General features: G+C 51.4%; 5 protein-coding genes across 5 annotated transcripts; 1 reads left to right on the plus strand and 4 right to left on the minus strand.

Moving 5' to 3' along the window:
* Positions 1-1651: 1651 nt before the first annotated feature.
* THITE_2156931 (uncharacterized protein) lies at positions 1652-3618 on the minus strand (the record flags this gene model as incomplete). The annotated part of the gene is made up of 4 exons (XM_003658230.1): positions 1652-2842; positions 2905-3247; positions 3329-3510; positions 3586-3618. The coding sequence occupies 4 exons, from the start codon at positions 3616-3618 to the stop codon at positions 1715-1717; spliced, it is 1686 nt and encodes a 561-aa protein (XP_003658278.1). The 3' UTR covers positions 1652-1714.
* A 1476-nt stretch (positions 3619-5094) lies between these two features.
* THITE_2029799 (uncharacterized protein) lies at positions 5095-6488 on the minus strand (the record flags this gene model as incomplete). Its single annotated transcript, XM_003658231.1, has 5 exons — positions 5095-5397; positions 5486-5694; positions 5781-6022; positions 6109-6236; positions 6303-6488. Coding segments are annotated over 5 exons (1068 nt in total), but the record flags the coding sequence as incomplete, so codon positions are not given.
* A 1851-nt stretch (positions 6489-8339) lies between these two features.
* THITE_2124838 (uncharacterized protein) lies at positions 8340-10835 on the plus strand. The gene is made up of 4 exons (XM_003658232.1): positions 8340-8578; positions 8686-9312; positions 9372-9438; positions 9524-10835. Exons 1-4 carry the CDS (start codon positions 8545-8547, stop codon positions 10635-10637), a joined length of 1842 nt encoding a protein of 613 aa, XP_003658280.1. The 5' UTR covers positions 8340-8544; the 3' UTR covers positions 10638-10835.
* Positions 10836-10849: 14 nt separating this feature from the next.
* THITE_2124841 (uncharacterized protein) lies at positions 10850-13115 on the minus strand. The gene is made up of 2 exons (XM_003658233.1): positions 12786-13115; positions 10850-12689 (listed from the first exon to the last, which is right to left on the minus strand). Exons 1-2 carry the CDS (start codon positions 12888-12890, stop codon positions 11055-11057), a joined length of 1740 nt encoding a protein of 579 aa, XP_003658281.1. The 5' UTR covers positions 12891-13115; the 3' UTR covers positions 10850-11054.
* A 244-nt stretch (positions 13116-13359) lies between these two features.
* THITE_2027007 (uncharacterized protein) lies at positions 13360-21190 on the minus strand (the record flags this gene model as incomplete). The annotated part of the gene is made up of 3 exons (XM_003658234.1): positions 13360-13545; positions 13618-14695; positions 20790-21190. Coding segments are annotated over 3 exons (1665 nt in total), but the record flags the coding sequence as incomplete, so codon positions are not given.
* Positions 21191-24902: the final 3712 nt, after the last annotated feature.

The raw sequence follows: 24902 nt of genomic DNA on the forward strand, positions 1-24902 counted from the left end.
TATATTAAAAAGGTATATCAAATATACCTTCGCCAAGTAGTTCGCTAGGGCGAGCTAACCTTTATATATATATAGTTCGTTAAGAACCTCTAAGTTCGTTGCCTTACTTAGAGCTAAATCTATTACTAGTTCTAATATATAACTAGTAAATCGTTAATAAAGGCTTTATAAAGAATAGGATCATCTCTAGCTTTATAAGGTTAAGGATATAGCTATCGAACTATACTATCTATATCGCTAAGCTCGAAGATGCTGACCTCTAGGCCAATAGCGTAGTATATCCTTCGTTGCTTCTAAAGCAGGATCGCTAGGAGTCGGCTACTAAAGGCGTTGAACGCCTCTAAACTAAGTACAACGATATATTCAGTTCTCTAATATACTATTATATTGTAGATATCGCTACTATAATATAAGAAGGTTAGCTTATATAGGAGTACCTTACTATATTTATAGCTAATAATAAACAATAGCTAGTATTGTACACTATAAAGCGAGCTAAAGGACGTTTAGTCTAGCTATCTAGCGCTATTATTACTAGTATATCTATCGAAGATATCCACTATATATAGGCTACTCGTAATCGGAGATATATAGAGGCTATTACTAAGGAATCTTATAAAGCAATAAAGAACATTGTATATACTAGGGAAAAGGAGCTTAAGAAGGAGTAGATAGAGTAGAAAAGGATACTAAGCAATAAGGTTATAGGCAATAGCCGCCTATAGATAGTAACCTTCGAAGAATTCCTTGAAAAGACTAGCTAGACCAACGATATTATACCTCTTGATCTTAACGACTATTCAATCTTCAATATATAGTATAGCGAGGATCCTTTATTTAAGCCCTTCTTCTTTATCGATATAATAGACGAAGAACCGGATACCTATAGGTTAGAGCGACTACTATACGATTTCCCAATGCTAGAGCTAGAGCCAACGCAATGTAGTATCTAGGTAGACGATGAATAAGAGCTATTTACCGACAAAGATAATAGCCTCTCCTAGATACAATCTAACGACGATAATATCGACGATAATACCAATGATAATACTGATTCGCCTCTACTATATAGAAGCACTTACAACGGCGAAGGCGCTCGCTAACTGGCCTACAATAGGATCAATAGGCTTATCGCAAAGTGGTGGGCACGTAAGGTGAGGAGGCACGTAGCGTAGGAAGCTCAATACCAAGAATCCGTGGCTAAGGAGGATTATAATGGTTCGCTACGTATATAGATACGCCTAGATAGCAATAGCGAGCTAGTATCTATAGGTTCGGCCGCTTTGTAGTAAATAGGTGGCAGTCAGAGGTGCGTAGTCAGGGGAGTAGTCGGGGCGTATAGTCAAGGCATATAAGCCGGCTATATATTATATAAACATATTTCAATTTGATCTGGATCGAATTTTATTACGTTTTTAAGCTTTTTGAGCTATCCTACGCATTTGCAGGGTAGTCGAATTGATGCGGTTGCGAATTGCGATACCTTGTGCCAGGACGCGATCATATACAAAAATGGGTACGGAGGTGTCCGGTTTTTTTGGGGTGTCCGGCAATTTTGTGCCCCTCTCTTCTAGAAGAAGAGAGGGCTGCGAAAATACCCACTTTTCCTTTGGCCCTCGGGTATACCTTGCGATTTACAGGAACACTTATACACTTATTGAAGCAAAGGAGCCCATGTACAACAGAAAACCTTCAAAAAAAACCAACCGTCTCCTTATGCCGCGGAAGCATCAACCTCCCCTTCACCTGCCCCGGCCTGCCCCTTCTCGCCGGCGTCCCTTCCCTCCACCGCCGCCCCCTTCCGACTACTATCCTCCAGGCCAAACTCGGTCTCCAGCTCGGTCCTCAACGGCACCTCCTTTTCGAAGATAATAATGAGGAAGTTGACGGCCGAGAAGGCAATCGAGATCTGCCAGATCAGCCTCAGCGCGTCGGCGTACGTCCGGACGATTTGGTCGTGCACGGGCGGCGGGAATGACGCGATGAAGTCGGCGTGCGCGTTCTCATACGCGCGGTTGCCGCCGTCGAACAGCGCGCGCACGGCCGGGTCGGCGATGGTGCGCGCGGCGACCTGCGAGAACCGGTTGTCGAACACGGCCGCCGGGATCGCCACGCCCCAGATGCTGCCGAGCGAGCGCATAAACGACCACGCGGCCGTCGTCGCCGCCTGGTGCCTCTCGTCGAGCTGTGCCTGCGCCGCCGGCAGCAGCGTGTTAAGCACGAAGCCGCTGCCGATGGCCGCCACCATCTGGAACACGACGTACAGCGCCAGCGTACTGTGCTCGTCGAGCAGCGTGAAGAGGCCACAGCCGACGATGCTAACGGCGAAGCCGAAGAGGTGCAGTGGCTTGTACCTGCCGAACCTGGCTAGCAGCAGGACGGCGATGATGGCCCCGGGGATGCCGAACAGGATGGCGGGGAGGAGCAGGACGCCGGCGCGGGCCGCCGAGGTGCCATGGACGGCCTGGAAGTACACGGGAAGGAAGAACAATATCCAGTACACCAGGGCCGAGTTGAGGAAAGTGGCCGCAAAGATGATGCTCGACGTGCGGTTCCGGAACAGGGCTGGCGGCACGACGGGCTCCGCAGCGACGGTCCGCTCATACCACATGAAGACAACAAGGCCGGCGAGACCGATGATCAGTGGCACCAAAATCCCAGCGGCGGACCACGCATACTTGGTGCCGCCATAAGTGAGCGTGTAGAGGATCGCTACGATCGACCCGACGAGGATGGCGTTGCCGCCGTAGTCGATGCGGAGCAGTTTCTGCATGGCAGTCTGGCTGCGGTTGCGCTGGACGCGCAGGAAGAGGTAGATCATGACCATGGCCGCGCCGCCAATCTGTATCGTGTCAATCAATAGCTCCCAAGAACGACTGCGTTCTTTGTCAGCATCAAACGCACCGGGAGGTTGATGTAGAACACCCAGCGCCACGTCGTTGTGGCAACGATCTCTCCGCCCACCCACGGCCCGATTGCCGTGCCGACCGTGTACACGACGAGGATGACGGCGATGTAGTTGCCCCGGAGGCGCAGCGGAACGAGGTCCGACACGATCACGTCGATGATGATGTAGATGCCGCCCGAGCCGATGCCCTGGACGGCGCGGCCGGCGATGAGCATGGCGCCGTTCGTCGCACCTCCCGCAATGCCGCTGCCCAAGGTGAAGAAGGCCACGATGACCATGGTGACCCATCGGCGGCCGTAGATGTCGGCCAGTTGGCCGAATAGGGGCTGGACGGCAGCACTGGACAGGACAGGCGGGCATAGGTCAGCAAGATGAAACACAGGTCCGGTGGTAATCATACTGGTTAAGTAATGCTAGAACGATAGTAGAGCCCACCCTGTCTGGAAGAACACATTGGTTACCCAGACATAGTTGCCGCCCAGGTCGAGTTCTCCCACGATGTTCGGCAGCGCCGTTGTCACGACCGTGTTTTCGAGGGCGCTAAGCAGACAGGTGACCGAACAGGTGACGATGATGGCCCAGAAGCGGCCGTCGGGTTGGAACTTGGGCGGCAACGGTGCCGGCGAGCTGGCTTTTTCGTTCTCCTTTTCGACGTCGGCGCTGGAGCCGGCGCTCACTGCCGCTTCCTCCCCTGGCCCGTCTACGCCCATGCTGGCTTGGGTGGAAGAGATGCGGCCCTGTGGCGAGTGCTGCTTCTGTCGTGTTCGCAAGCGTTGGAAGCAAGACGAGCATGAGCCGGGGGAGATCGCTTTGAAATGGCATTGCGGTCGGGATCCATCATCATTGTCACTGGCCGGAACGGACCGTTGGCAAAATCATCGTGCCGGTGGTCCGTCGGCCGCGTCGAGTCCGAACCAACAAATGGTGGTGCCGCCCGGCATGGTACTCTTTTCTCAGCCGACTCCTTGCGGCTCGGAACAGGCAAGCTTGCGCCATTTGCATGCATGGAAACTCGGGCATTTTCAGATTTGTCCTCATGAAGTTGATGGCTTCGAGCGGAGACAGAAATCCGCCCACCGCCAGACCTTTACTGCTAACCAGGCTCTCGCGGCAATCATGCCTAGCCCCCGCCACATTCGTATGGCACAGAGCCCCGATTTGACTCCGTTGTTCCATGGCTCTGTTCGAGGCCTTCTTCGCCGAGGGGATTTTGGTTGCACTTCCTGTGCGCTCCGAGGCTCAGCTGAGACCGTAGGCCAAGGTGAGTTCCGGTCGCCATAACTATCTTGAATTATCATGCGGACTCCTTACTCCCCGCCACTGCATGATGAGATTGGAGACCAGGTTATATGGCCCGGAGGTTGTTCCGTCCGTTATGTGTAAGCCTCTTAAATGTTGCCGCGATGCTTGATGTGGAAACCTCACAGTGACACTCCTCACGCGAATAGCATTGGAACACTACCGCTGTCCTTCATCTGCCATTGTTGCCTCACACGACTGACTATCCCCGTCGTTTCACTGCCCCTCCAGCCCTCGAAACTGTATGTGCTCGGCATTAACCGGCACTGCACCCCGTTCTTCGGCGTCAGCGAGGAGAGAAAGGAATTGGAGAACAGCGACTCGAGGGATATTGTCCGGGCAGTCAACCATGACAAAATATTAGTTGAAGAGTTAGGTCGTCGGCTTGGACGTACAACTTGGGGGATGACACACTATTAGTCTATGTTCTAAATCACACCATCGTCCCCGGTCTGAAAAACCAAAGGACCTAAGTTGGCATCTTATAGTCTATGTTCTAATTCACACCCATCGCCGGCCCGGAAAACCAAAAGACCCAAGGCGGCATTTTTAGCTTTATAAGGTCGCCGCGAACACCGGGAAAGACAACCCCAACTCCCAGAAACCAAATCTGCTTGCGGCCGCGGCCCCAGTGCCTTAACCCTCAACTGCGCTGTTCTTTTATTTGCTTTTTTTCTCTTTTCTTTCTTTCTTTTTTCTTTTCCTCTTCACCGCTTTCCTTATTCTCACCACAGCGGTGGCGGCCTCTTTGTGTTGTGAGGGTTCGGGTCCTCGCTCACCACCGAGACCTCGAGCTGCTGCCGGATGCCATTCTGTTTCTCGGGCCCCTCGCTGTCTGAGACTGGCTCAGTGGCGACGCTGGGTTCGGTCCAGCCCTTGTTGTTGTCCCGCTGGTCCACCATCCGCTCCTCGCTCTCGTTGAACGTGGCCGTGGCGTTGGTGATGTGGTAGACGGTTTGCGGGCCGCGGCGGGCCCTCGAGCTTCCAGCGCCGAACGTGCGGAGTTCGCGACTGGGCTCGTCGCCGGTGAGCTTCTGTGACGAGCGGATCGTGCTGCGGAGCGCGGCGATAAGCGGGCTCAGCCAGATCCTGAAGACCTGGAAGAGAATGGGCAGGTTGGCCACAACGACGGCGATGAAGGTTTCGCGGACGGCCCAGGAACCGGCGAGTTGCGCGCCGTTGACGGGGTCCTGGGGCGGACGTTAATGCAAGGCCGAGGTAAAAGATGCAGCGAGGATGAAAGCTGCCGAAAAGACGGAGCTCAAATGGGGCACCTACCGTGAAGATCATGACGCAGCGCAAGATGGCGCATGCGATGACCAAGACACCGCCGCTGAAAACCAACATCAACGCCGCCTTCTTAAGGGGCTTCAGCGACGCCTGCCAGAGCATGGGTAGGGGGATCGAAAGCAGATACAAGTCGGTGACGACATTGAAGGTGAGGAAGACCCATACTATCTGGTTCGACACGGCAGGTTGGCAGACATCTGGAGGCAGGAAAAAAAAGACACATCAGCAACTGGTGAAGGCCAAAGGGGGGGGTTGGTGGCATGGCGTGCCCTGGATGACGCACTTCCGGGGTCCGGATTGATCTGCCAGTATTTGTGGAAAGGCCGGCACGCCAGATAGAGGTTGGTGATGACGGTGATGAAGCTGACGGCAAGCAAGCCAAAGCCGATGTTGATACGGATCTGATAGCTCTTCCCAACGCCAGCAGTCAGGCGGCGGTAAAAGAAGAGTAGCGAAGTCTTCAGGGACCAGAGCAGGACCGAGTACGTTGTCCAGCCAGCTAACTGGATTTTGCATCCTTTGACTCTGTTGGCAAGGGATCAGCCGGCGTCCAACGCGGACTACTGAGAGAAAGGGTTTGGCCAGCGTCGCGGGTCCACGGGGCAAATTACCTGGTGTGGAACTCGGCGCTGTCAGGGCTGAGGGCTGCCCGCTGTTCGTCCGTCATGCCGTTGTTGGCGAGTCCCTGGGCGGCATGGCCAACATTGTAGGCGAGAGCGGTCTCTGCGGCTTGAAATATCTGAGACGGCGGCCATGAGGGAGCTGCGGCGGATCAGGGCAAGCACGCGGGGACGTAGGTACGCACCGTGCCGACCCAAACCAGGACGTCATCCCATTGAAGTCCTTTGATCCCCACGACGTTGATGCGGGCGGCGGTTCGGATGACAGTGACGCAGGCGCCGACGGCGAGGAGCGTGAAGGCCTCGATAGTGAACTGCTGAAAGGCAGCAGCTTGGGCTGCCAGTGCGGCCTCTGCAGCGCTTGGGTCTGTGGATGACATTGTGCTGGGGACAGTCCGTGGGTCAGAGGCTGAGGCAAAAGCTGCCTGGGTGCTCAACGGAGCGGCCCGTTGAGGAGGAAGCAAAATTGGAGATGAAAGAACGGCGATGAGGCTCTTCCTAAGTTATTGAACACATGTGTACGGAATCTTTCGCACTCACTCGAACAGAGGAGGCGTGAGCTCCCCCCCCGGTTTGTGCTGGAAACCGGCAGATAAGGGGCAGGCATTTGGAGCATCCCGCGCCGAAGGGTTTCATGCATACACTAACTCCACTAGGGTACGGCATACGGATTACACTCCACTCACTACACAGTAAGAAAATTGCGTCAACAAACGACCCCGGCAACATGCCACGGCCGTTGGGATCTCCACCACGTGCGGAGCGAGTTACCGAGGGAGGTTGGGGGTCCATCGCAGTTGAACAAACCTAGCGAAGGGCCAGTATCGGTGCGGAAATACGGAGGTACATAGGTAGATATCATTGTACGTCTCAACAATGAGCAGCATGAAGCGGCAAACCAATGTAAAGTCAGGTAGTTACCTTGCCATCTTGCAGCTTCAAGGCTGCATTTCGCCTTCTTGTCGACAACCGTTAGTTATCTCCACTGGCGCCCCCCTCCCCTCGCCTCTCCTTCTGCAACCATCTTAACGACTGCATTCACTTGTTCATTGTCGTCCTCGATTTTCTCGTTCCAACAGCAAAGGGTGGCAGTGATTGCTGAATTAGGAACGATCAACAATACACGAGTTACACTAACAAGCGACCACTACAACGGTCAGGGGTATGGTACAGCTTGGCGCCAATCCCCGACTCCTCGAAAAAGCAACGGAGGACGGAATACTGCCACACGTACGCGGCATGTGGGAGAGAATTGTAGTTCCGTACACTACTCCGTCCATCCATGAGTTTCTGCACATAACGTGAACACCTGCGCAGGACGGGAGGAAAGCGAACAATTGGGAGGCGGCGGGATCTGCAGTGAAAAGTGCCGCATTTATACTAATCAAAGTGCATGGTAAAGCAGCAGCGGAGTACACTAACATTAGTGTACGTTAGTTTCCTACCTGCTTGCTCCGTAGCGGGGATTTGAAACGTCTTTTCTTCCCATGCCGTGTGGACCCTCCAGGGCCGCGACCTCGCTTCGCTTCTGTCCATCCAAACGTCTCGTCCAACCCACATCCGTTGCTGGAGTAGTGTAGTGGATTCCGAACATACACTAGTGTAGTGTGTCCACTATCACGGCGCCCTCGCACGGAGATGGCCGATATCACCACCAGGGCAATTCCACTGGGTGCTTTGATATCAATCCAACTTACACACGGCATATTCCGTACACTTGTGTAGTGTACACTAGTGTAGTGTAGATCCGCTGAGTTCAGGAAAACCAAAGAAAAACGCAAAAAGCCTGAGAATGCGCAGTCAATAGGGTCAAATCAGATACTCTGCGTACGCTGATTAAGACCACCGACAAGCAGCATGGGATACGTGAATGTACATACCTTACCACACTAATTCTAGACGGCTTGGCAGCCACCAAGATCACTCCACACACTGACGACCTACACTTACCAACTATGGTGAATGCACATCTCGTTATCGGTGTACACTAATGAAGCGTAGTTATTCCGGATGCACCATGTCCGACAGCCCACTCATCCAGGGTGGCAGCAGCCGACCCAGTCACCAGGTTCACACCTTGCAGCTCGGGCGGGGGTGCTGTGCACAACTTTACGCAGTATGAAAAAAAGTGTGAGTTAGCCGGTTCCGTTCAGGGGATGGGACTCCGAGCGATGGACAATAAATTCCCCAAACAGGGTAAGAGAGGACAGGGGCCGTCGAACCGGGTGCGTCCCAGCCGAGTCCATGGTCTCATGCGCTGGCGTCGCGAAAAAGCAACATTCTGCAGGTGACGATGCAACGCTAGAGGGTGGGGCGTGGTTTCGCAGCCGTCGTGGAGATTTTGTTTTTTTGGTCTCAGGGCATGTTCTCCGCGATTTGCTTCTCGCTCATCACTTCCCTTCGTCGCACGGGGGGTGAGACACGAAGATGGAGGCCTTCGACTGTGTTGTGGTCGGCGCGGGTGAGTCCAGGTCCTCGTCTGCAGTGCTCTCCGTGCAGTTGATCATTCCATGGCTTCGACACTGTGAGAATGATGGCACTGCTAACCAAACCCGACGATTGCCGCAGGCTGGTATGGGCTGGGGGCGGCCAAGCAGTACCACTTCACCCACCCGGATGATTCGCTCGTCGTCTTCGACGGCCAGGCCACGGTGGGCGGCACCTGGGCTGCCGAGCGCCTGTATCCGGGCCTGAAGAGCAATAACCTGCTGGGAACGTATGAGTATCCCGACTTCCCCATGACCACCGCCAGGTTCGGTGTCAAGGAAGGCGAGCACATCCCCGGCGAGGTCATTCATGAGTATCTCAAGGCCTACGTGGCCGAGTTCGGCATCGCGGACTGCATCCGGCTGCGCACGAAAGTCCTGTCGGCCGAGCACCAGGACACGCCCGAGGGGGGCTGGATCTTGACCATTGCCGCCTCGTCGGACGCCAATGGCGCCGCGCAGGAGCAGAAACGTGTCAAGACACGGCGCCTCATCGTCGCCACGGGGCTGACCTCCGATGCCTTCCTGCCGCACTTTGAGGGCCAGGAAACCTTTGGCGGCCGCGTCTTCCACGGCAAGCACTTCCAGCAGCACCGCGACACGCTGCAGACGGCCAAGTCGGTCGTGATCTTTGGCGGCACCAAGTTTGCCTGGGACGCGGCATATGCCTACGCCACCGCAGGCGTCGAAACGCACATGGTCATCCGGTGTGAGTCGCGCACGACAGGGGAGGCCCGCGCAATACACTGACACACTGTCCTCCCGCAGCATCCGGCCACGGCCCCTGTTGGATGTCGCCTCCGTACGTCACGCCGCTGAAGAAGTGGATTGAGAAGCTCGCCAGTACGCTCGTAGGCCCGCGCCAGCTTTTTTTGACCACAACGTAACTTGTCGTCTAACTTGGAACGCCATCTTCTTTGGCTCGCAGATATCCGCGCCCTGACTTGGTTCAGCCCCTGCATCTGGGGCGACGTCGACGGCTATGCCGGCACCCGCAACTTCCTGCACGGCACCGCGCTGGGGCGCAAGATCGTCGACACCTTCTGGAGCATCCTCGGCGGCGACGTGCTGACGCTCAATGGGTTCGACAAGCACCCGGAGACGGCCAAGCTGAAGCCGTGGCTGCCCGCCATGTTCGTCGGCACCAGCTTCAGCATCCTCAACTACGACACCGACTTCTACCAGCTCGTCCGCGACGGCAAGATCAAGGTCCACATCAGCGAGATCACCCACCTCAGCCCGGGCAAGGTGCACCTCTCGGACGGCGTCCAGCTGGCCGCCGACGTCCTGCTGGCTAACACGGGCTGGAAGCACGTCCCGCCGGTCAAGTTCCTGCCCGAAGGCATCGAGAAGGAGCTCGGCGTGCCGCATGCCCCCGACAACAACAACACGGCGGGGACAGCCGAGAAGGACCTCGCGTGCCAGCAGGACCTCATCGACGAGGCGGACAGGCAGATCCTGCAGCGCTTCCCGCGGCTGAAGGACCAGCCGGTGTGGAACAAGGCGTTCGTGCCGCTGCTGGAGCAGAAGGGCCTGGCCAGCAGCGACGCGGTGACGCCGTGCACGCCGCTGTCGCCGTACATGCTGCACCGGTTCATGGTGCCCGTGTCGCCGCGCTTCCTGCGCGCGCGCGACGTGGCCTTCGTCGGCGCCGTGTCCAACTTCAGCAACGTGCTGACGGCGCACCTGCAGGGCCTGTGGGTGGGCGCCTACTTCGCGGGGCGGCTGGCGGCGACCGCTCTGCCGCCGGCGGGGGCGCCGCCCGAGGGCGCCGACGTCGACCTCGACGCGCTCCGCCGCGAGACGGTGCTGCACAACCGCTTCGGCCGCTGGCGCTACCCCGTCGACTGGGGCACCGGCCGCGCGCCGTCCTTCATCTTCGACGCCGTGCCCTACATGGACCTGCTGCTGCGCGACCTGGGCCTCGATCCGCACCGCAAGAAGGGCGCCTTCGCCGAGATGTTCAGCCCCTACGGCCCCGAGGACTATCGGGATGTCAACAAGGACTGGGAGGCTAAGCAGGCTGCCAAGTGACGAAGGGGCTCTGGAGCATCGGCGGTTGCGGTGGTTGTTTGTGTTGTGTTGATGACAGTACGGTTGATATCCCTTTGCTTGTTAGTGCCATAGTAGTCAGATAATTGAACCAGTAATTGCATTGCTTGGTTTCCCCGACCTGCTTGGTGTCCCTGTGAGGTGAGGGGCGCCATAATTATGCTGCGTTGGACGGTTCGGAAAGCATGCGAACCGTCGAGGAGACACCGTATGACTGCTTGGAAAATGTTTGATGCGGTGAAGATGGGCTGTGGCCCGGCGGCGGAACCACAGGCATTCGCCTTCACTGCGATCTTTGAGGGTAGCACACACACCCGGGACAGCGCAGGCCCGTCACCGACGGTAGAGACTGAAGACAGGATCTAAAACACAAGCAAGGATATCTTATCTAACGCTTTTCTACAGCTCTTCTTTGAAGAACACCTCCTGTGAGCCCTCCTCGTCGTCATTGTTGAGCTCCTCCCTCTCCGCCTCCGCCTCCTGCGGCCGCTGCTGCTGCTTGCTGCCCACCGTCCCCTCACCCCCTTTCTTCCCCTCCGCCTTCCTCCCCCTCGGCATAGTCTGCTTCCACTGCCCATTCCCACCCCGTCCATCTTCTGCACCATTTCCACCACTGCCGCCATTCCCATTTCCATTGCCACTCCCAGCCCCAGCACCCTCACCCCCCTCCACCTCCTCTTCATCATCGAACGCGCCGACAAACTCGTACCCCTCGCCGGGGACCATCTCGACCTGCAGCTTCCACCCGCGGTCGCCGGCGCGCTTCTGCATCTCGTCGCGGAACTCCTCGACCGTCTGCGGGTTCAGGTTGAGCTTCTGCAGCTCCTCGTCGCTCAGCGCCTCGACGCGGGCCGCCGCGCCCTTCTTCTTGCTGGCCAGGACCAGCGCGGGCGTCGACTGCCGCCGGAGCCCGGGCGGCAGCGGGAGCAGCGTCTGCGCCACCTCTCCCGCGAGGAGTTTCTTGCCGCCGACGACGACGCCGCCGACGGTGATGCCGGGGAACTGTTTGTCGTCCAGCGGGTTGTTGTTGCTGTTGCCGTTCGCCGTGGTGGGGGGCGTGTTGGTGCCGGTGGTCGCCTTGCCCTTCGGCGTGCGGAACAAAGCGCCCGCTTCAAGGCGCTTGTGGTAGCGCCAGGCGGATTCCTCGTCCTCGCTGCCGATGACCTGGCGGCAGCGGATCGGGTGGGCGCGGGTCTCGTTAGGCGGTTGGAAGGCGACGTCGGCGCAGAGTCGCGGCGTGTAGACAGCCATGAGGTAGGTGCAGGTGGTGACCTCCTTGATCCACCCGATGCGGTCGGTGCTGATGCCCGGGCTGCAATGGTACTGGATCTCGATGGTGCGCGGGCGGTTGTTGAGGTCGCAGATGGTGCCGTCCTCGAGGCGCTGCGAGAGGTAGCGCTGGTCGCCTTTGATCTGCAGCTGACCGTTAGGCGGCGGGAGCGTCTTCGTCTGCCCTGCTGCTCCTCCGCCTCTCGAGGGGCTGCCGGCGGGCTCGCTGGGATCCCACGACTTGTCCGCCCGGCCGAGGATATACTCCTGGGTGTTCTGGTCCCTGACAGGCAGGCCGCCCTGGGTGTTGGACGAGGAGTGGAACTGGACGACGCCCTTGCCGTAGCAGAAGCTATAGCTCCACCAGCCGGACACGAAATACATGCATTGGCCCTCGAGCCCGCTCATCAGCTCCCAGCCCCTGGCAGATGCCCTACTCAGCTCGCGCGCTTCCTCGGCCTTGGCCAGCTCTGTGGCGGTCTCGTTCAGCACCGGCGGGGGCGCAATGACGGGCACCGAGCAGAGGTACCGCCACGGCGCGCTATTGATGAGCTCGTATGTCTCGGCAATCGGCGCATCTTGGTCGTTCTCGTCGGGGCGACGGCCGTCACTACTGCTGGCGCTTCCGCCAGAGTGGCCCGCGGCCGCGCTCAGGTCGGACGGCGGAACGCCGGACGGGTGCACGGATTGCGACGTGCGGGAGGACTCGAGGAGGGCGATGGCATCGGCCTCGGAGATGAAGTCGTCAGCGAAGACTACCTCGAACTATATGCGCACCGCACAGCGAAAGCGTCAGTAGCACAGCACAACTCAAGAGAAGCAAGATGCGTGAATATGGTTGGGAATTGGAAATTTCCGCACCTGGGGATGCGCTAGGAGGTCGTCGTGGATGCTGAAGCTGGGCTGCTGGTGCTGAGCCGCGCAGAGCTGCAGCGACGCTAGGAGGACCAGATTGAGACGGCGCATGATGCCGTTGTTGGCATCTCGACACGACCGTTCGACTGGGTCGCAGCAGCGGGTGTCGGGACTGAGGGTGGCTGTCTCTTGCTGATGGCTTAGATTGCGAGGTTGATCTGGAATCTGTGTCGATTGGATTGGGACACCTGTTTGCTGTCGCACCCCACACTGCTGATAACTGACGCTGGTGTACCTAACTTAGCTGGCCTTATCGCTCCCTGAACCCTGATTACGTCATCGCCGCCAGGAAAGATTGCGGTCGGGGCAAAGTAATGCGAAATTCTTGTTCTGCATGCGATTTCAAGGAAAATTCTCATCTTTTTACACTGCCTTACTTTTCCTACACAACCGACCTGACATGACCGCTGATCCATCAGTGAAAGCTGTGACGCCGGTGCGTGACCGTCCGGGCGATCCAGGGCCCGATGTTGTGGGCCTTCCGCCGCCGGTCAACCGACTTCCAGTCCCCCTCGGGATTGGCAGGCTCGTCGTCCTCCGACTCGTATAGAAAGTCTATCCATTCGTGCTCCCGAATCCCCCTCTCGGCGATTGGGAAGCCGTCGTGTTCCCGAAGCCACCCGATGATGCAGCGGGTCACGACCTCGGCGCAGTCAAGTTCGCGGTCCATGCGGCTGTAGTCGACCTGGATGCAGCTGTCTTCTGCCTCCGCTGTCTCCCCGTCGTCTTGCCGCAATACGCTCTCGCCACCCAGAAGCTTGGGGGGCTCGTACGACACCGTCTCACGCTCCCCGTCTCGGCAGTCCCATGTCCAGGTCGAATAGTAGAGCTGGTGGCTCTTGCCGCAGCTCACATGCCGCTGGACCTCCAAGCCGCAGTCCGCGATCGCCGTGCTGCCAAATGGCGGGAAACCCTTGATGGGGAATTCAGTGTGGTCGATGGCCTGGGACAAGAAGAGCAGCCGTGCCTCATCGGCGCCTCTTATCTTGTCTTGAGTAGGCTGTATAGCTCGCGCAGGTTGCTGGATGAAGGACATCAGTGTGTTGGTCCACCCAGCAAGTGTTAGGTCAATCGGGTAAAATAATGTACGCATGCAATCGAACAAGTAAAAGCTGTGAATGCCCAAGGCCGCTGCGCCGACCCACAGGAAGCCGAGTTTGGGGTTTCGAGCCATGAGGGCGCCGGTCAGGACCTGCAGGTCTGCTTTTACGTGGTCGGAATCCAGTACTGCGAACGTCCCCTGGATCCAAGCGCCGCAAGCATTGCAGGGTATGTCTGGCTCAAAGGCAACGCTGCTGAGGAGTGCCTGGAGGAAGTTGTTGCAGCTTAGCGTGAGCAGCCTGTCCAGCTGATGCACGTCATCACCCCATACTGGCGCCGCTGGCCCTGGGTTTGCCGACGAGATGTTGCCTTCATCTGAAAATGCCTGCCGCGGGCATGGGGCCAGCAACCGGATGGTTCGTGTGATACGGGCTGTCGAGGGCAGCATCAATGCCGCAGCAAAGGCCACTCGGCTCTGGTCCTGGGCTCCGTGATGAGCCGCGTACGCCGCAATGTACGAAGCGGCGACCGAGAATGACGGTGGCAGTTGTTGTTCGATCGCTGGTTCTGCTGGCTCGTATGCCCCTGAGAGCACAAAAGTCGATGCTTTACCTGTCTGGACGAGCGTGGTCGACCACGGCGCAAGGAAGACATTGCAGTCAGCGTTGATGCCGGCGGTCCAGCCCTGGTTTGGAGCCAGGATGGCAGCCCACCACCTGGCAGCCCGGTCTGAGACTGGCCCCAGCTCGACAGGGACTTCCGTGAAACTTGCGTTTGCCTCCGTTGCCGCGCCTGGCCGTCGCCACTCTGCACGGCTATCATGTCAGAACCAGCCCGGCCCAGGGCACCGGGCCGGCCCACCGAGATTAGGATCCACCGGCTTGATGCCCAACTGCCGCCTAAGACTGGGCTCCTAATCAGGAGAACTCTCCTACAATACAACATCCTCAACACTATGATTGTTCCTAGTTGTACGCATTGCTTACATCGTAATAGCTTTATCTTCCTAAGCCTATATAGCGGTTCCAACAATTAAGAGTCTTATTAGCTCGAAAACCTAGCTCTATCTCTAAGTATATAGCCCTATATATAGCGCTTAGTAGCAACTACTATATCTTCGAAAGTCGATATAAAGATCGATATTATTCTAGCTAGCCTAGATAATTAGGTAGTTTAGAACTACGAGTTTATTAATAAGGCTAAGTATTTTGACCTACTTAACTATTTCAAGAGCAAGGCGGAGCTCCTCCTAAAGCCTACAATGGCTAATACCTACGATCTTGCTTATAAACGTATTCGATATAAGCTTTAGGAATATATCGTCGAGTTGTAAGCTTCTATACTAGTTATAGCTATAGGAGCTCCAATCGATCTAGGAGCATCTACTATAAACGAATAGCGACCTAGCATTGCCTTTGTAGCCTAGGATGACGATATAGATTCCTAGACCCTCTTTAAGAATAAGGGTCTATAGGAGTAGCCTAGTGTCAAGGCATTAAATAGCCGTTAAAGGAAGCTCTATAATAAGAGGGAGAAGTAGTTTAACAATAATATTATTATCGTTATTATATAGGTCGAGAAGGATCTAGACTATAAGTATAAAGACTATAAACACTAGACTAATTACTTTACCTAGATACTAACCTTTATAACTACTATAATAGTGGCCAACTACTAGTTTATCTACTTTATAGAGTATACCGACTTTTAAACGTAGTATAATAATCTTAAGAAGATTGTTTAGCCGACTATTAAGACGATAACCGAGCTTCGAATATATATTTATATTTATCTCAATACGTTTAAGTACCCTAGGAATATATATATTAAAGAAACTAATTTCGAGAGGTAGCTTATTAAATAGGAGAGCCTAATAGATAAGGCCTCCTTCTAGAAGATAAGCGAGGCGAAGGATCTTAGCCTATAGTTCAACGAACTAATGGTTATACTAGAGAAACTATTCCTAAGCTTTGTTTCCCTTTATATTATAAGTAAGATAGAGATTCTTAAAAAGCTAACCTTTCAAGATATAGCTATAGAAGTCTATAAAGGTATATACCTATTCTTTAAGAAGGTACCTAGCTATATAGAAAAAGGATCTTTCCTAATATATAGCCTTAGAAAGAAAGAAAACAAAGACCCTAAGCAATTAGAAGATTAGAAGGATTGCTCTAGGCGCTAAACTAGTTGTAAAGAAGGAGCTAGAATTGGCTAATCCTACTCTAAATATAAGCTAAATATACCTATAGCTTTTAGTACCTCTATAAGGTCCTCGAGTATATTAAGGAAATGCTATACCTATAATTACTTCTATTTAACTAAGTAGTGCTACTACTTGAACTCTAAGAGTATACTACCTAAGTAGGAACCTAGAGAATATATTAAGGCTTATATAGAGGCTAATTTAAAGGCCAATTCAACTTTGTAAATAGAGGCTAATAGGCTCCGGATAAAGAGGTCTAGGAATAGCTTTACTAACGATATAAAGAGTAATATAGGCGAAGATTCGCTACTATATTGACTAGTCGACTACTCTAAGAGAGCTATAGCTACGCTTTCGACGAAGGAGCCTAAGGTCCCCGAAATAGATATAGTAGATGCCAACGCCTTCGAAGAGGGCACTGCTCCTAAAGAGAGTACTACCTAGGAAGAGGGTAACGCCCTCGAAGTAGGTACTGCCTTCGAAGTAGGTATCGCCCCCAATATAGGCAACGCCTCTAATATAGGCATTAACATTATAGCGATATTTAGCTACTAATATATTACGAGAACGTAGTAGTAGAGAGCTATAGGTAAATGTATAACGAGCTTCGTTATAATCTTAGCTATATTCTAAATAGGCTAGAGATACCCTCTAATTAACTTGGTAATCCTAGATTTAAAGTCAACTATTTATATCGCTAACTATCTAAGTAGGTTTAAAAGGCCTCCTAAGTTAGCTACGCCTAATAACTATATCTAGGTAGGCGAGTACCCTATTTAGATTGAAGGATATAGCGAAATAGATATTAAACTATAGAACAATAAAGGCATTATAGTCTTTACGCTATATAATATAGCTTACTACCTAATCTTTATATACAATATTATATTGTTAGAGTAGCTTAATCGACGAAGGATTTAGTAGGACAATAGGCTAGAGAGTACATTAAACTACCTATTTAAGCGCTAAGATTATATACTCCTTGGATATACTATAAAGAAGCTCTAACAATATATCCTTAAATATATACCTAAAGACTATATATCTATAGCCTTTACTATCTAAACGAAGAGACTTGATCGTTGGGCTTACTACGTAGAGAGTATAGTAGATACTATAACTTAGTATCTACGCCTTAGCTATATAGGCCTAAGGGCCCTTGAACACTTTGTCAATTGCTTATAAAGAGAGTGTATTAAAGGCGTACTAACGTTCGAATATAATAGGTATAGCCTTAGCAAGTCGAAATGTAGGCCTAATCGTATTCCTAGACCGTTGAGCTATAGCCTAGGCGATAAGATCGCCCTAGATCTATACCCTTTCTAAGAAGGCTAATAGCACTTTAAACATCTATTGTTAGTAATAGATCACTATTTAGGTATAATATAGGACTACTATCTATACAATTGTAAGGCACTAGGCATCTTAGTAGCTATTAAATACCTCGCTATACTACTTAAAAAGCAGTATTAGCTATATATTAAGATCCTAGAGTATAACAACGAATTTATATAGGCGAGCGCTATTACTACTTAGACAGAGAGACAAGATATCCGAATAGAGCCTTTAGCGCTTAATACGCCTATATAGAATAGAGGCGCTAAACGCTTAGGGGGTATAATCAAAGAGAAGGCTAGAATGATAGCTATCGGCGTATAGTTGCTAGGGCAACTGTAGCTAGAAGTTACAAGGGCTATAGTATATCTCTATAATAGGACACTATCTTTGACAATAAAGTAGATAACGCTACTAGATCACTTTTATACCTTCTTTACTAAGAGAGATAGCCTAAGAGCCTTAGAGTATAAACTACACTAAGGGCATTTAAAGGTCTATAGTTATAAGGTATTTACTATAATAGATGCTACTAAAAAGAAAGAAAGGCGTTTTAAGTAGTTCTAACTAAGAGCTTAGATCAGTTACCTTATAGGATACAATTCCTTGAACATCTATTGTATCTAGAACCCTACTACTAACTAAGTAGTATATATATACAATATAATCTTTAATAAAAAGTAGGTATACCTAAATGACCTAAAGCTTATAGTATAGGATATCCCTTAAATAGACCTTAAAGAGCTAAAGCGCTAGCTCAATACTAGAGGTGCTAATAATACTAATTAGCTAGATAATAGCGATCTTACACTTATAGCTAAGGAAGAGAATATAATAAAGGCGTTTAGTATATCTTTAACAACCTTTAAAGAACTAGAAGAGAGCTTAGCTACTACTAAAGAAGTGTTGGATACTATTATAGTAAAAGGTAATACTATAGGCACCTTCCTAGAGTTCTAATATCTAACTTCTCCGTCTACTTCGCTAACCGCTTTGATCGTAGTTGCCTTCCTAGGCTTACGTTCGCCTAGAGCCTCTAAAGGAGTATTCTAGCTATAAGAGGCCGCCTTCAACGTAGGAATATTAGGCCCTAGAGCTATTGAATATAAATACTTAAGGAGGGTCCTCTATATAGAGGAAGAGAGAGAGGAACTTGCCTAAAAGAGTAAAAAGAAGGCTAAGAAGATAGTCGATACTATTAAGAAGGAAGATAATAGTGCTAAGAGGATCTTCTAAGAAGAAGTCAATCGCCTATAGTAAGAAGGTAAACTTAGATCTATCTACTAGTCGATACTTCTACCTATACCTCGATAGTACTTTGAACTCAAAGATTACCTATTAGGCTAACTATTTCTAGAAACTAAACGTAATTATCTTCAAAGCTACAAAGTAATAGGCTTTTAAGAAGAGATTCGCTACTATAATAAAGAGGTCTAAGGCAAGTAGATCCTAGATTATATATAGGTATACGTCTATAAGTTTAATAAGAGTAGATACCTCGTTAAGTACAAGGTAAGGCTTATAATATATAGCAATTAGTAAAAGAAGAGGTTTACTAAAGAGAGCTATATAGTTATATTTGCTATATAATCTTTTAGAATAGTACTTGCTACTATAGCAAAGTTCGATCTAGAACTAAAGTAATTCGATATAGTTAACGCCTTTGTCAACGTAAAGATCGATAAAGATATCTATATAGAGATATTATATAGCTATTATAAACTAGGAACTATCTTAAAGCTAAAGAAGGCGCTCTATAGCTTATAAAAGTCTCCCCTCCTTTAGTAATAAGAGCTAATAGCTACTCTGAAGAACCTAGGGTTCTAAGCTATACTATAAGAGCCCTATATTATAATAAACAAAGGTATTATTATCTTCTTCTATATAGATAATATTGTCTTCGTCTATTGTAAAAAGGATTAATACTAAACTAACGAAGTAATTAGCTAGCTATAAGAAAAGTATAAACTTATAAGAGGAGATAACCTTCTATAGTTCCTAGGTATAGAGATTTATTACGATTATAAGAAGCGTTTAATTTAGCTTAGCTAAATGGTATATATTAAGAAGATTATAAGGTTAGCCTAGGAAGAAAGAGAGCTAGAGACTTTAATAGCTAAGGGCGAATTACTCCTATATAATAATATTGCTAACTATAGCTTTATTAGGCTCTATTAAAGGAAAGTCGGCTTAATCCTATATATAGCTATTAATATATATCTAGATATTGCCTTTATAGCCTCTAAGCTTATATAGTTCAATTAGAACCTAGGACTAGAATATTACTATATAGCTAATTAAGTATTACAATACCTCTATTGAATAAGGTTCTAGGCCCTCTAGCTAGGAGGAGGAGATATCCTAATTATAGCTAGCGATACTAGCTTCGTTAACAATAGTATCAATCGTAAAAGCTTATAAAGTTACGCTATTATCCTATTTAGAGGGCTAATCGCCTAGCAAGCTAGTAAGTAGGATATAGTAACTATATCAACTATAGAGGCAGAGTTATTAATATTTATATAGGTAGCGAAAGAAGGTATATTCTTTTAGCGTCTATTGGAGGTACTAGAGATCTATCTAGATAATAAGATCCTATCGATCTAGTGCAATAACAAGTAGACGATCTAGCTAATTAATACTAAGATACTTATATTATAGATAAAGCTAAAATACATTGATATTTATAACTATTGGCTACGCTAAGAAGCCTAGAATAAGAGGGTTAGTATAGATTATATACCTTTGAATTAGATATTGGCTAACGACCTAATGAAAGCGCTAGAACTAGAACCCTATAGGAAGTTTATAGAAATACTTAATCTAGCGGATATCTAGGCCCTTATCGAGATCTATACCTACTAAGCGGTATAGAAGGAAGAAATATAGGGCTAGAAGAAGGCTCTAGCTAAGCTAAAGGTTCGATTTATAATATAATATATAGGATTGAGAAAGGTAGATATATAAGGCTTAGTAGATTAGAGCGATAGCAAAAGGACCTTAACATTATAGAATTGCTAGATTAGGAAAGACGTAGTATTGGAAATAGCTTTATAGATTACTAGATTTAGTAGGCTAGAGCTAGAGGCTCGACCTAGGGGGGTATATCAGAACTAGCTTGGCCTAGGGCACTGGGCCGGCCTACCGAGATTAGGATCTACTGGCTTGATGCCCAACTGCCGCCTAAGACTAGGCTCCTGATTAGGAGAACTCTCCTACAATACAATATCCTCAACACTACGATTGTTCCTAGTTGTATACATTGCTTGCATTGTGATAGCTTCATCTTCCTAAGCCTGCGTAGCGGTTCCAATATATCAGTGTAAGCTGGAGCGGTGGCCCCCGGTATAATCTCAGCCTAGCGCGTGGACAAAACGTAGGCCCACGCCAGTGTTAGGATGCCAATGTGGTTGGGTTTGGAGCCGAACCACGTTGGGAATCGCTTAGGTAAATGCTCGACCGAGACGACAATGGGGCGGCGAGTGGTGACCGGAATGAAGTACCGGCGTTGGATAGCCGGAAGCTCACAGTCGATGCCGTTGGTCGTCTGCCAAGTCGACGTCCCGGTAGCTAAGAGATGGTAGTCGGGCTTCAACTGGAGACGGTTGTGGAAATACGGTATCTCCCGGCAGGCGTGCTCCAGATCGACCAGTTCGGCGGGGAATCCATGACCGGCGGCTGCCCTTGCGCACAATTTCTGCCACGTCCTGTATCCGTGCGCGTAGTAGCGCCTGAATGTTTCGTCGTCTAGCCGAACTGGGTCGTCCATTTCGCGGGGCCAAGCAGAAGGTCCCTTTTCGCCCGGTTGAGCGGCCGTTTGCTGACCGTGTCGGAGCTTGGAAGGGACGGGGGAAGAAGAAACGGACGTCGAGGATGAGGAGCCGTCAACAGGTTGGGGACGATCTTGGTCCTTATGAAGCATAAAATTTGGGTTTATCTGAGGACAGCTCACAGCTGGTTATGCGAGCGCCTGAACATGGATTTTCCGGTGTGAAGTGCAAGAAGAATGCGGGAAAGCGCAGGCAGGTTGAGCCAAAGATTGCGCGACATCAATCCTCCACGCTTCAGAAGCTGCAATAAGACAAACGAGGGAGGAACCAACTAGCTGGTTGCCGAGGCCTGGCCCATGATGCCTTCGATAATTTGTGGTGCAGAACGCATTATTCCGGCCAAGGGCAGAAGCAGGTCGGGTTTGCTCGAGCGTGGAGGAAAGCCACGCGTTCGGGCCTTTCGCGCACACCCATTTCCCAGGAATATATTCCATCTCAAGTGGCGCCTCCACTTCATGGAGACAGATAGTCATGTGAGCAGGCTGTGAAAATGTGCTTCCCCCAAATCGGTTCCCTTCTTTCAACACCCAACTCAGTCCTTATCCGTTGGTAACCGACGGACAAGTTCTCTCTCCCTCTCGATGGGTCGGTGACTTTTACGATCTCCCCTTTTCGAAAGCTCCATATCTCATACAATCTTCATTCGTACCTACCTAGGGAATCAGAAACGGCTAATGAAATTCAAGTTTTCCTCTACCGACTTCATACACGTTCTCATCTCGCGCGTTGCACAGCCCACGAACTCGAAAGCTTGATCGGTACCTGACACCTCACGAACGCCAACAATGATTACCTCCAGCACGAAGGGCTTTTTCCGTGTCTGCAAGCATTCAAACACATCCACGACTCTTGGCCCTGCATCGCCAAGGGCTGCAGGAAGAAGATCAAAGTATGCACCAGTCTGTGCCACGGCATAATTCACCAGGACGGCAGAATCGACGAGAACTACTCTGGACATGTGGTTTGTCAAGCCTGTCCCAGCCACGGTCGGTGCGGCACCGGAAGCGACTACAGCAGGTGCCCGATTGTTGTCGATTCTGGCAACGATGACGGCAGACTGGTGGTGGTGCAGCCCGGTGTGGAAGACGCCCACCAGTACTGTGTAGGCAGGAAGTTCACACTACCCCATTGGGCTATAACTGAGCAAGCCCCTCCACCACTCTGAGGGGTTCAGTGAGCCGTGCCGCCCAAGTTCAGGTCCCGGGTCATAAAGAGTTGGGAAACCCCATGCAGGGAGGGGCGTGTCGTACAACATGGGCTGGGTCAGCCTGTTAGTGCCCCAACATGCTGTTGGAAAATACATCGGTAATTGAGCACTTATTTAGCGAATGCATGTAGTATAGAACAGTATTGTAGGGCACTTTTAGACTGTCCCTATCTCAATAATGTTCCTTGTTTTCATTATGTTTAGAGAACATACTGTTGTAATCTATATAAAATACTGAAATGTAGAAAAAAACAAGATTACCGAGCTTTGTTTGGTACGTTCGAAGGTTACAAGGTACGATCCAAGGTTCGAAGGTTACAAGATACGATCAAAGGTTACGATATATTTTTTTGCTACTGCCTATAATTGGGATTGAACTGGGGACCTCGCAAAATAGTATCTACAATTTTACAGAGAGGCAGTCACAGTCAATTGAACTACGAAGCAGGAAGTCTACGAGCGCGCAGGAAGCGGAAGGAACTTAGGAGTCTATAGAGCTACAGTACGGTCAGGGCATCTTTGATGGATCCGCTCTGTTTCACGTAAACAGCCTGAAACTGGAAAAACGGAGTGTTGGCCTAGACAAGACTTTCCTTACCATTTCAGAGCTCAAAATGTATTGACATTATGTTAGATGAACACTCTGTTGAGGTAGTTTCAGTCTGTTGGGTTCAGCAGCCTTGTTCCGACCTGTTCTAGCGTTCAACATCCTGTTGCAGGAACTTACAGGATGTTTGAAGGCTGACAGGCTTATATACATATGTTGTACGACACCCCCCTCCCTGCATGGCCGGTCTCGTCTCGACAGGAGCGCCGTCGATGCGACACCCTCCAGCCGCTCAATTCACATGAATTCCTTGGCAGAAAATCCCTCGATTTTGGGAGTGGTGTAAATGCTTTGACTGTTGCTATTACTGAGTCGACCCAATTGAGGCGTATATGGATCGATTCCGAATTGTGTGAAGGATGAGGTTGCTGTCATTCATTTTTCCGTTTTTGGATTTGAGCCTGGTTTGGTCGTGGCAAAGGTGGCGGGCATGCAAGGGTAAAGCCGGGCTGACTTTACTACCTCAATCCCAGGCAAAAAGCAACAGCACGCATTTGATGTGTGGAGCGGGAGATCTCGAGAGATCCCGTAGGCGAATTTACGGACGTTGCCAAAGCCGCCCCAAGCGCTCAGCCAACCCGACTTCCAACTTGAACGGAATGCACAGACGTGGCAGGTGGGCCCACACCTCCGCCCGGCGCCGGATCGGGTGGGTGCCCGGGCAAAACACCCAAACCAACCTGCCCGAAGTCTCCTCCAGCCGGAACTTGGCCCGCCCGAATCTGCTTCGCAAGCTAGTGAAGTTCCGCCCACGCGAGTGCGAGTCGGTCGGCTCAGCGGGGGTATCGCTTCTTGCCCCCGAAACGGCGCCTGGCTCGGTCCGCAGCACATTGCTCAAAAGCAATGGCGTGAGTAGGCAGCTTCGCTTCCTGGTTCGCCCACTGTCGCCTGTTGCTGCATGGAGTCGACAGGGACATTTGCCGCAGCCGGGATGGATGGGAGGCCGAAGGTGAGTTCCCGGTGACCGGAAACGTGCCACCACCCGGCTTCAGCCAACGGACAGCTCATCAACCGCTCGTTAACGAGTGGTCATGCACCGCGGCCGGACACACGAGCCAGGGAGCAAGGACGGCATTGGAGCCCAACAGGAGCCGAGGGTGCCGCCCAGCCGGCGCGCTGACTCTGGGGTTGCTTGCACCACGGGCACCGACCTGAACCGACCTGACCCATCAGGCTGGGGCGCCTGATGGGACCAAGTTGGGGAATCCGCACCGCCCCAGGCCCCATCGGGGACCCGCCCGACCGGTGATTTGTGTCCAGTCAAGAAACACCCGCCTCACTTCCAGGCCCGCCCAGCCAATCGTGGCGCCCGTGAGGGTCCTGCAGCTGCAGCATCAAGGGATGCGCGGATTCAATTGACAAACGAGGCGATGCATTCGTGTCCAACGGACGGGCTGCATGGAAGCGACCAGGATTCTGGTGCCGTGTCGAAAAGGAAGATGTTGGGAGCGACAGTGGCTGATTGCCTCCGCTTGAGAGTTTGGTGTCTGATAACTAACGTGAGAAAGCCATCAAGGTGGCTTCCATCAACCACCTGGGCACCAAGTTTGTGGGGGTACGTGGGTGCGTCTGGGGCACTCGCACCTGCCGTTGTTTGCTCTCACTGGGCCAACCCAGCGATTGGATGCGATTTCCCAGCCTGGAAGCAGGCAACATTAACCTCGCAGAGCAGACTGGAAGTGGTGGATTTGGCTCAAACCTTGACTTGGAAAAGACACCGACAGCGGCGAACATATTTTACTTAACTTTGCAAAGTCCAACGCGACCCCTGCCCTGTTTCCGCCGCTTCATCAACGGACTCACTCCAACATAACTACCTTAGGTACGGACCCGACACCAT

This window comes from Thermothielavioides terrestris, chromosome 6, assembly GCF_000226115.1.
Source record: "Thermothielavioides terrestris NRRL 8126 chromosome 6, complete sequence".
NCBI classification, from domain to species: domain Eukaryota; kingdom Fungi; phylum Ascomycota; class Sordariomycetes; order Sordariales; family Chaetomiaceae; genus Thermothielavioides; species Thermothielavioides terrestris.